Below are 11,209 nucleotides of genomic sequence, written 5' to 3' on the forward strand. Positions count from 1 at the left end.
TGAAGGGTTTTACGTAGGTTGTTAAAGAAAATGGGGAATATGGAAATGGAAGTTTTCGGGTCCAGATTAAACCCAGGATTTGACGGTTGAGACCACATTTGTCTTAGGACCCATTTGGCCATAAAAAAAAGATTTACTTTTTAGGAAAAATTTTACTTTTTTTGGAAATCGGTCTTTGGCAATGAAAATTTCAAATTTCACTTGAAGATAAATTTCGAATTATTTCAACATTTGAATTTCACTTTTTTTTTTTTCCCCAAAATTTCATATCTTATGTCCAAACGCCTACTTAGACTATTCTGATTCCCTTTGAAGGAATTACTATTTAAGAGACTAAATATGAGTTTCAAACAAGAAGTAGATTTGGTGAGAAGTTGGTATACTATACTAACTCGCTAAAAATGTCATTTTTAGCACTTCAGTGCGAATTATATCAGGAATATACCGATATAGAGGTAGCTTTCCATGATAATGTTCATGTTCGTTGCACGCTGGGATTCTTAGTGGTTAAGCCGGATGGTTTTTTAAAAGCTTTTTTGACTAGGTACATCAAACCTCTACTTAATTATAATCTTTTTCTCATTGAAAACTAACTTTTTTTCTTCTTTTTTTTCTTTTTATTCGGTGTCTGGCACCTATATTGGAGGCCTGATTAATTTGGATTTTTCGTGTGAGTCCCATTAAAAGGAAAGTACTTCCTATTGGAATTTTTTTCGTTCCGAAGGCTCGAACTCGTACTGGTTAAGGTAGAGTGACCATATCCATTCCTTTTGTTTTTGTTACTATACTTGGCATGTACTATTTGTCCGATATATTTTGCGTTGCCGTCCACCATTAATTTTACAAGGGAGGATAGCTTACCAAGTTATTATAATTGGTTGTAAGCTATCAAATTTTCATGACTATCCAGAGCTCATATTCTTTCCATTTATCTATTTAAGTTGACCAATTCACTATTTCACTAAAACCAAAAATTTCAAATACTTTTAGTGCGTTTTTGTTCTCAATTTTCTGTTAGTAATTATCATTGTTATAACTCAAAACTTGAACTAGGTCAAAGGCGCGTTAATCTTCTTGTTTGGCCGCAGTTGAAAAACAAATAGCCTCGTATTGCACAACCTGTTACTTTGGGAGTATGTGAAGTCGTTAAAATAGAAAGGGCTAGCCAGTTTTCGGACTGGTCATTCAAAAATAGCCAGCGACTGCCAAGTCATTGAAAAATAACCACTATTTTGCTGCAACAGAGACCGGTCCAGCATAATATACTAGAGTTCGGTGCACCCGTGTATAAACTTCTATCATATTATGCTGGACATATATACTTTGCTGGCTCCAGTATAATATACTAGAGTTCCAGCAAAGTATACTGGAGTATTTTCGGATTTTGAACAATATTTCCGTTCAGATTTAACTTTACATGAAAACTGGCTATAATTTGATGACTTTTGAAACTGTGACTATTTTTGAATGACCGCTTGTAAATCTAGCTATTTTTGAATTTCTCCCTATGGTGTCTTGTAGGTTAGGTGTTGTTCGTCCAACTCCAATAATTTCAATGCAAATTTTATAATTGTATTAAGAGATTCATTAAATATATTTTTTTTAAAAGTAAATTCAAAATCCAATTATTAACACTTGATATCATAATTTTAGTATTTAGAACCTACAAAGTTCAAATCCTACTTCTGCCGCCTCTTCTTACACAACGTACCAAATTATCTACTATCCTTTACGGGGCGGAGCTAGATTGCCGAAAGCCAGCCGGACCCAGTAGCTTTAGTTTGAACCTTGTATTTGTCTTAAAATTTTTATTGATTATGTATAAATTATTAATTTAGAATCCAGTAACTTCAAATGATTAGAATCCTGAACCCATAAGCTTGAAATCCTGGCTCCGTCTCTAATCCTTTATTTATCAAAGTGGATACTCTCTTTCGCTTTCCAGACAAAAGAAAATGATTCTCGACTTATACTGCTAATTATATTCTTTCAACAACTATTTTGATAAAATTTCTAAATAGTTTAATATGGTTAAAGGACAAATATTCAATCCAAATCTTACTAAACTTTTAAAGGGAACCAAAAAAAGAAGAAAAACTGCTAATTTATATCCTTGTGAAAACCTTAGTAATAACATAATGTTTATTCATCCAAATTTCTTAAAATACAAATAATACATAGTATTCAACATGTTGCTTGTACAATAGGCAAAGAAATAACAAATTGTAAATCCCACCTCCACAAAACAAGTGCTAAAATTGTATATTTTCATCAAATTAAACCTTCTCCTTGTCAGCATATTTTTGTAGAGCATCACCAACCAATTTCCCATACCTAAATTCATCAAATATTTCAACTCCCATATTAACATAAAAATCATAAGATTTCTTGTTCCAAACAGCCACAATTCCTTCAACTGAAGCAAACCCATTATTTGCAGCAATAGAAGCAACAGTTCCAAACAACAAACTCCCCATTCCTAACTTCCTATAACTCTCCCTAAAATAAAGACTCTCAAAATAAATCCCAGCTTTATCATAAAAGCACGAATAATTTGCGTAAAAGAACGCGTATCCAGCAATAAAAACATCTTCTTTTTCATCTCCACATGATTTGGACTTAAATTCCTCAGCTTCTTTGTCCTCAACTGTTGCTCTAAGATCAAATGTTTTCAAAACTGGCTTGAATTTTTCATCTTTTTTGGTATTTTCAAAAGGGGTTGGCGAAACTTCGAGTAAAAGAACTGAGGGTCCATAAAAGAGAGGATTAGGGTTTGCTTTAAAAAGAAGATCACAAAGTGAAGATTCAGTGGCTTTGTAAAGATGAGTGTAATTATGATATTCATGAATTTGGTAAAAGAGCTTGTATATATGGGAAATATCAGCTTCATTTGCAAGACGAACTCTAACATAAACTTGTTCAGTAATTGTGAGGTTTTTGTTCTTAGTTGTAGCCATGGTAATAAGTTTGGTTTTTTTGGTTGAAGGAAAAGCTGAAATATTTTATGAGAAGAGGAAGTTTTGGTTATGAGATAATTGAAGAGGTTTTGGTTATTTATAGTGGAAAATTTGTGTTTTATTTTTTATTTATTTGATGGGGTGGGTGGAGAAAAAACAAACGTATGTACTTACTATGGAGCTTATTCAAGGTGTGCAATTTATCAACATTATAATAATAGTAAAAGTTGGCTGAGTTGGTGAACACAAGAGTCATCCACGTACTTTCCTGTTTCTCCAACTTTTCTTGTTGAATTAGTTTGTTTTGAAAAAGACAATACATCAGTTTTTTTTGTCTTCTCTTTAATAGAAGCAGATGGAACAGCGAAAGAGAATTAGGAAAGTTCCTCTATAAAGCCTAGTAAGAATAGATGAGTAGGTTTACCCTTTATGTGTTCACATTTGTATAGGTCGAAATCAGGCACGTCCAATTTCCCAAGCTCGATGGATCGTCTTAGGTCCGAGTTCAAGTAAGCTCGAGTTCGAGGTCGACAGACTAGACTCGAGCTCGAGGATAGAATGCAATTCCCAAAGATAGGAGTGAGCGGAATACTGAAGTTAAGTATGCTAGACCCCAAAATTGTACCGTTATGGATTTGTAACAGAATAAGCTAGATTCCTGCCACGTCCCCAAGATCATGGCGCAAATCCCGGAATAGGATTGTACTATTCCATACTAGACGGTTAGACAGTTGTACCAATAATATTCCTTACCGTAAATAGAAATGTACCTTATTTAGGGCTCCCTTATTATATAAAGGGGATCCCCAATCATTTGTAACATCATATAATCATTGGCAAAGAATATACTCTCTACTTTTCGCTTACTATTCATCAGAACCGTCCTTTCTCTTTACTGTTCTTATTTTATTGTTCTTGGTTCATCTCGAGGTCACTAAGCTCGAGGTCACCACTGCTGAGTAACATTGGTTTGATTAACTTATTTCTTTCATTTCTACTTCATATTTCTTGATTATGAATTAGTATTGAACTAAATCACATATCTTTAAAACAACAAATCAAATTTAATTGTTACTCGTATTTTCGAGGTAAACAGTTTGGCGCCTACCGTGGGGCTAAAGATAATAGTGATTATTTCTTTACTAATTCTCATTACACATGTTATCTTTACGCTTTTTCTTGTCATGATTTTCTGATTCTCAGGATTAAACATGTCAAACTCGCAAAATGCACCTGTTCATGACAACGAAGGTCTTGGATTTCATGGGGAAAACAATAATTTAGGGGTCGGTGTACCACCGGTAAACCCTAGGGAAGTGCCAAATATGGAACCATGTCAGTTCACATATTGCTTTGGATGCAGATTTAGGCGCAGACCCCGGGGGGAGTGTACATAGAGAAGCCCGATCTGGAGGCCAGGGAACGCCAGGTATAGGAGATAGGGGAGTCAGCCTCCAAGTGATATTCGAGATGCTGCAAGCTCAGCAGATCGCAATCGCCCAACTTCAGAGTCCGAATAAAACTCCGAGTATATCTGAACCGGAAAACACTCGACGTGCTGAACCAGCCCCAGAGAGGTCGAACAGAAATGACTCGGGGACTGACCCCACCATTATGAGGATACTCGAAGAACTCACCAAAGAGGATCGAGTCCGTGGAAAAGAAGATTGAGGATAATGATAAGAAGGTGGAGACTTATAACTCCCGTGTTGACCAGATACTGGGGGCACCTCCAGTTTTGAAAGGTTTAGACGCCAAAAACCTTTCCCTCAGAGCGCGGCTCCGATGCCTATCCCTAAAATATTTTACATGCCCGATATACCTAAATATAACGGGACAACCAACCTTAACAAGCATATTACTTCCTACACTTGCGGGATCAAAGGAAATGACTTGAACGATGATGAGATCGAATCAGTATTGTTAAAAAAGTTTGGAGAAACATTGTCAAAAAAAGCTATGATTTGGTATCACAACTTACCTCCTAATTCTATTGATTCATTTTCTATGTTAGCAGACGCCTTCATGAAAGCACATGCCGGAGCCATAAAGGTGGCAACAAGAAAATCGGATGTCTTCAAGATTAAACAAAGGAACGATGAGATGTTAAGGAAGTTTGTATCTAGGTTCCAGATGGAGCAAATGGAGTTACCATCGGTCTTAAATGACTGGGCAAATATAGGCTTTTATGCAGGGTTTGAATGAAAGGAGTTCGATCGAGTCTCGACAACTAAAGCAGAATCTGATCGAGTATCCAGCTGTGACGTGGTCGGACGTACATACCTATTACCAATCGAAGATTAGGGTTGAGGACGACCAGTTGGGAGCCCCCTCGGGTTCGGTTCATCCTAACAGGTCGGTAGCTAAGCCCCCAAGGGATATGGATAGGGAATCGAGGTCAAACAAAGAGAGGTATCAACTGTATATTGATCGGAGAAATAATAGTTCGGGCCATAACGTACCTCGGAACTATCGGTGAAATGATCGAGGTCAAAGCTCTCGGGGACTCATGAGTATGAGCGGGTTCGATAAACACACCGATCCCACGGAGGCACCTCGATTATCAGAGTATAATTTCAGTGTTGACGCATCAAGGATCGTGTCAGCTATTGGAAGAATCAAAGATACCAGGTGGCCCAGGCCTATCCAAGCCGATCCTTCTCAGAGGAATCCAAATTTGATGTGCAAGTATCATGGCACACATGGCCATAGAACTGAAGACTGCAGGCAGCTAAGGGAGGAGGTAGCTTTGCTATTCAAAGAGGGTCACCTTCGAGAATTTCTCAGTGATCGAGCTAAAAACCATATCATGGAGAAAGATGCAAGAAAAAATGAGCAGGTACAACCACAACATGTAATCCACATGACCGTTGGCCGTGTCGACATCCCACAAGGACTTGTGTTCAAATGCACCAAGGTATCAATCACTAGAGAAAAATGGACTCGGAGCTATGTGCCCGAGGACGTCCTATCATTTTGTGACGAAGAAGCAGAAGGCGTATCCCAACCACACAATGACGCCTGGTAATTTCTATTCTTTTAGTGGATCCAGGTAGCTCAGCAAACATAATCAGATCGAGGGTCGTGGAACAACTCGGCCTATAAGATCAGATCGTACCTGCTTTTCGGGTCATAAATGGCTTCAATATGGCAAGCAAAACAACAAAGGGGGAGATAATCCTTCCAGTAAATGTAGCCGGAACCATACAGGACACGTGTATATGGTCAAAATCGGGGAGCTCAATTTTGAAGACTTGTTTACATTTCGAGCCCAGGTTTGGGGAACTCGAGGTAAGAATCAAGCCAAGCCCGGGTAAGCACACCTCGAGGAAGCAGATCGAAGGACTGATACGACCTACATAGAAGGCAGCACAATCTCGAAGACACTCAAGAAAGAGCGGGAATTCCCAATAACATGCGGGTCGGGACATAAATTAGAGGATAAGATTTGTACCAAATGGCAGAGGACCGTACTAGGTTGTTATACACCTGTACCAATAGAATTCTTTACCTCAATTAAGAATGTACTATATTGGGGTTTTCTCCTCCTATATAAAGGGGACTCCAATCATTTGTAATCACATTATTATTCACTGCAATAGAAGATTCTACTCTGCTCTCCTTATTTAATGTGCTCAACAATTGCTCTTCAGCGTTATTGTCTTTACTTTATTGTTCATACTCTATTGTTCTTAGCTGACCTCGAGGTCCCTGGGATCGCCAAGCTCGAGGCCCCTATTGCTCCAACAACACTGATTTGGTTCATCATTTCTTCTTACTTAAGCTTGATATTACTTATATAATCACTAGTATTAGAATATATCACATATCTTTAAAACCACAAATTATCTTTAATTCTTACTCACATTTTTCGAGGTAAATAGTTTGGCGCCCACCGTGGGGCTAAAGATAATAGTGATTATGTTAGTGCTAGTTTTCTAATAACATACGTTGTTCTTCACACTTTTTCTTGTCAAAGATTTTTTGATTTCAGGCCAAAATATGTCCAGTACACAAAACGCACCAGCTCATGACAGTGAGGGACTCAGAGAAAATAGCGGTATAGGGGTCGGTGTACCACCCATAAACCCTGAGGGAGTGCCAAATTTGGAGCCCGTTGATATCAGTTCACATAATGCTCTAATCATGGACGCAGGCACAGACCCCGTGAGGAATGCACACCGAGAAGCCCGCGCCGGAGGCCAGGAAATGCGAGGAATGGAAGAAGGAGGAGTCAGCCTCCAAGTGATATTCCAGATGCTGCAAGCTCAGCAAGTCGCCATTGCTCAACTTTAGAGTTAAAACAGAACTCCAAACACCGCCGAACCGGTAGACGCCCGGCTTACGGAACCCGCGCCTGAAAGTCCCAATGAAAATGGTTCGAGGTCTGATCCCCTTATTATGAAAATGCTCGAAAAGCTGACCAAAACAATCGAGTCCGGAGAAAAGAAAATTGAAGAAAATGACAAAAAGGTAGAGACATACAATTCAAGGGTCGACCAGATACCAGGAGCACCTCCAATTTTGAAAGGACTGGACTCAAAAAAGTTCATACAAAAACCTTTCCCCCAAGTGCGGCTCCAATGCCCATTCCCAAGAAGTTTTGCATGCCCGATATACCGAAATATAATGGAACAACTAACCCTAATGAACATATTACTTCGTACACTTGTGGAATCAAAGGAAATGACTTGAATGACAATGAAATCGAGTTAGTGTTGTTGAAAACGTTTGGGGAAACACTATCAAAAGGAGCTATGATCTGCTTTCACAACTTAGCTCTTAACTCTATTGATTCATTTGCTATGTTGGCGGACGCCTTCGTGAAAGCACACGCCGGGGCCATAAAGGTAGCCACAAGAAAATCGGATGTCTTCAAAATAAAACAAAGGGATGACGAGATGCTGAGGGAGTTCGTGTTCCTATTTCAGATGGAAAGGATGGAATTACCACCGGTCTTCGATGACTGGGCAGTTCAGGCCTTTATGCAAGGTTTGAATGAAAGGAGCTCGATTGCATCTCGGCAGCTAAAGCAGAACTTGATTGAATATCTAGCTGTGACATGGTCGGATGTGCACAATCATTATCAGTAAAAAATTAGGGTCGAGGACGACCAGTTGGGAGCCCTCTCAGGCTCAGTTCATCCTAGTAGATTCACAACCAATCCCCCGAGGGACACAGACTGGGCATCAAGGTTCCACACAGAACGGTATCAACTGTACGTTGAGATCGAAGGAACATTTCAATACGTAAAATACCTCGGAATGATCGAAGAGCAAATCGAGGCCAAAGATCTCAGGGGCTCGTGAGCAAAACCGGGTTTGATAGGCGCTCAGGACCGGTGGAGACACCTAGATTATCAGAATACAACTTTAGTATCGACGCCTCGGGTATCATCTCGGCCATTGGCAAAATTAGAGATGCTAGATGGCCCAAGCCTATACAGACCGATTTCTCAGAGGAACCCCAACTTAATGTGTAAGTACCATAGAACTCACGGGCATAAGACCGAGGATTGCGGGCAGCTCAGAGAGGAGGTAGCCCGATTGTTCAATGAGGGGCATCTTTGCGAATTTCTCAGCGACCGGGCCAAAAATCATTTCTAAGAAAGAGATACAAACAGGAAGAATGAACCCGAAGAACCTTGACATGTCATTCACATGATCATCGGTGGAGTTGATGTCCCACGGGGACCTATATTCAAACGTACCAAAGTATCCATCACAAAGGAAAAACGGACTCGGAACTATGCGCCCGAGGACGCTCTATCGTTCTGTGATGAGGAAGCAGAGGATGTGTCCCAACCTCACAAAGACGCCCTGGTAATCTCTATAAAGTTCAGGTTAAACGTTTTTTGGTGGACCCGGGTGGTTCTGCGAACATAATCAGATCGAGGATCGTGAAACAACTCGGCCTGCAAGATCAGATTGTACCCGCATCCCGGGTGTTGAATGGCTTCAACATGGCAAGCAAAACAACGAAGGGAAAAATTATCTTGCCAGTAATCGTAGCCGGGACCATACAAGACACCAAGTTCCATGTCATCGAAGGTGACATGAGGTATAACGCACTCCTTGAGAGACCATGGATACACAACATGAGGGCAGTGTCTTTGACTCTCCACCAGATGATGAAATTCTCGACAGAGGAAGGAGTGAAAACAATCCACGGGGAACAGCATGCTGCAAAAGAGATGTTTGTAATCGAGGAAATGGTGCCGATGGCGAAACCCTTGGCCTCGAGGAAGTCGAGCTCCAAAGGTAAGCAGGTGGCTAAGTGGTAACCACAACGTCAAGCCTCGATGGAAGCAGAATAACTGGTAACCAAAGGCAAAGAAGGGAACTCCCCAAATCCTCAAATATTCGTTGTTCCCGAGAAGCCCGATGCTACCAAGTCAACTGCTCAAGAGAAAGGTACACCTGGGAACGGGATTGATCCCCGCACTCAGGAAAAAACTTATTTAGTTTCTTATTGATAATATAGATCGCATTGCTTTGTCTCGTTTAAATATGATAGGGATTCCGCTCGAAGAATATACAGGTAAAATAATGAAAGCTTATATTAATGATATGACTGGTCAATTCCCTATGCGCAGAGGACTACTTTAATTCATTTGCAGGAAACAGTCAACGTTTCATGGTGATGCAATACGAAGCTCAACCGAGAAACGTGTCTTCTGGGTTAGCACGGGTAAGTTTCTCGGCTTCATGGTGTCAGATCGGGGCATCAGAATCATCCCCGACCAGGTCGAGGCTTTCGAAGATATTACGATCGCAGATAGCATGATAGGACCGCATTGAGCCCTCAGAGTCGTTGGTAAAGGATTTTACAAGCCCGACATGATGGGAGCTCTCAAAGGCGCATGATCTCGAAGACTCCCTTTTTACACGAAGGCCTCAGGTTTTAAAGCATATGTTGCACTCTTTTCCCTTGGCTCGGGTTTTGTCCCAAATGGGTTTTACCGGCAAGGTTTTTAACGAGGCAACAACTATGTGCTGCCTAAGGAAAACTCAACAGTATCCAAGGTTTCTTTTTAATCAACCTCAAATACTGGGGGGGCATCACCCTCGGAGGTTATATTTTCAAGGAAAATACTTCATGCCTAAGAGAACCTCGATAGGAAACCTTTGTAATGGGCCAAACGGTCAGATGAACCGTATCCATATAGTAGTCAAGCCTCGAAAACAAAGCATGTACACATGTTCCAATTCCGTTAATATAAAAAATACTTTGTGTCTCAAAGAAGTCTACTATTACACGAACTCTACACTCATAATCCTACAGGAAATGGCTCAAGAGCCAAAGCATGAAAACACCCCGAGTACCCGAGGACTGTCATCGACAGTTAGTACATCCGAGTCATCGAAAATTTGGACTTATAAGACCTTAAAGAGGCACCCCCTCGAAACAAAGGCCAAGGCTAGTGTGCTCGGGAACTAGCTTTTCGAACAAGTTCGGGAAGTTATCGGGAAACAAACCCAAGGGATATACCCCGAAGGCTACGGCCATACTAAAGTCTACAGTCATATGAAGGCTACGGCCAAAGTAATGCAGCTCGGAGATCCGACTTCCGCTATAAATTAAAGGCCTTCAAACATTGAAAAATCGGTTAAATCAGGCTACCCTCGGCAAAAGCAAAATATAAAGGGCTTCGAGAAATTCAGCCCCCAAAAAATCTGAGGGCCTCGATAAATTCGGCCCTCAAAATATCCAAGGGCTTTGATAACATTGGCCTTCGGAGATACCTCAAGATGTATTCGATTATGGGTACATACACAAATCACTAATAAGGTTCCGACATGTCGCACCTTCGAAAAAACCTACGGGTACAAAAAACACATGCTAAGGCATAATTAAACTTTCACTAAGTCTTTTAAGCCGAATGAGGGAAAATTTATATAGCCATTCTAAGAGGCCGAATCGGCCCAACATAAAGAGCCTAAGGGCCGATATATAAGAGCCCAAGGGCCAACTTAAAGAGCCTAAGGGCCAATTTCGAAAGGCTTAAGGACCAAAAATGTATTATATGGGACTCCGTTCTCACTCGACCCGGACTCAAGAGTCGCGGTATCCCGAGCTTTAATCGGATCGATCTAAACTTAGCTCAAGGATTACTATTTCTATCAATAAGGATCTAAGGGTTTACTATATCCCGAGCCCAAGGCAATTCCATGGCCAATCATTCAAGTTATGCAAAAGAGGTATTCCATAAATCAAAACGATATGAAATCCAGCGCAAGTCGAAAATAAGA

At 40.5% G+C, this 11,209-nt stretch overlaps 1 protein-coding gene across 1 annotated transcript; it reads right to left on the bottom strand.

Annotated features, from left to right (window-relative positions):
• Positions 2,089–3,047, bottom strand: LOC109233080 (tyramine N-feruloyltransferase 4/11). The gene has a single exon (XM_019398839.1). It carries the CDS (start codon positions 2,955–2,957, stop codon positions 2,277–2,279), a length of 681 nt encoding a protein of 226 aa, XP_019254384.1. The 5' UTR covers positions 2,958–3,047; the 3' UTR covers positions 2,089–2,276.

The sequence above is a fragment of the Nicotiana attenuata genome, chromosome 10, assembly GCF_001879085.1.
Source record: "Nicotiana attenuata strain UT chromosome 10, NIATTr2, whole genome shotgun sequence".
Classification (NCBI taxonomy): domain Eukaryota; kingdom Viridiplantae; phylum Streptophyta; class Magnoliopsida; order Solanales; family Solanaceae; genus Nicotiana; species Nicotiana attenuata.

Coding starts and splice junctions, on each gene's coding strand:
- LOC109233080 (XM_019398839.1), bottom strand. CDS start 2,957: ATGGCTACAACTAAGAACAAAAACCTCACAATTACTGAACAAGTTTAT.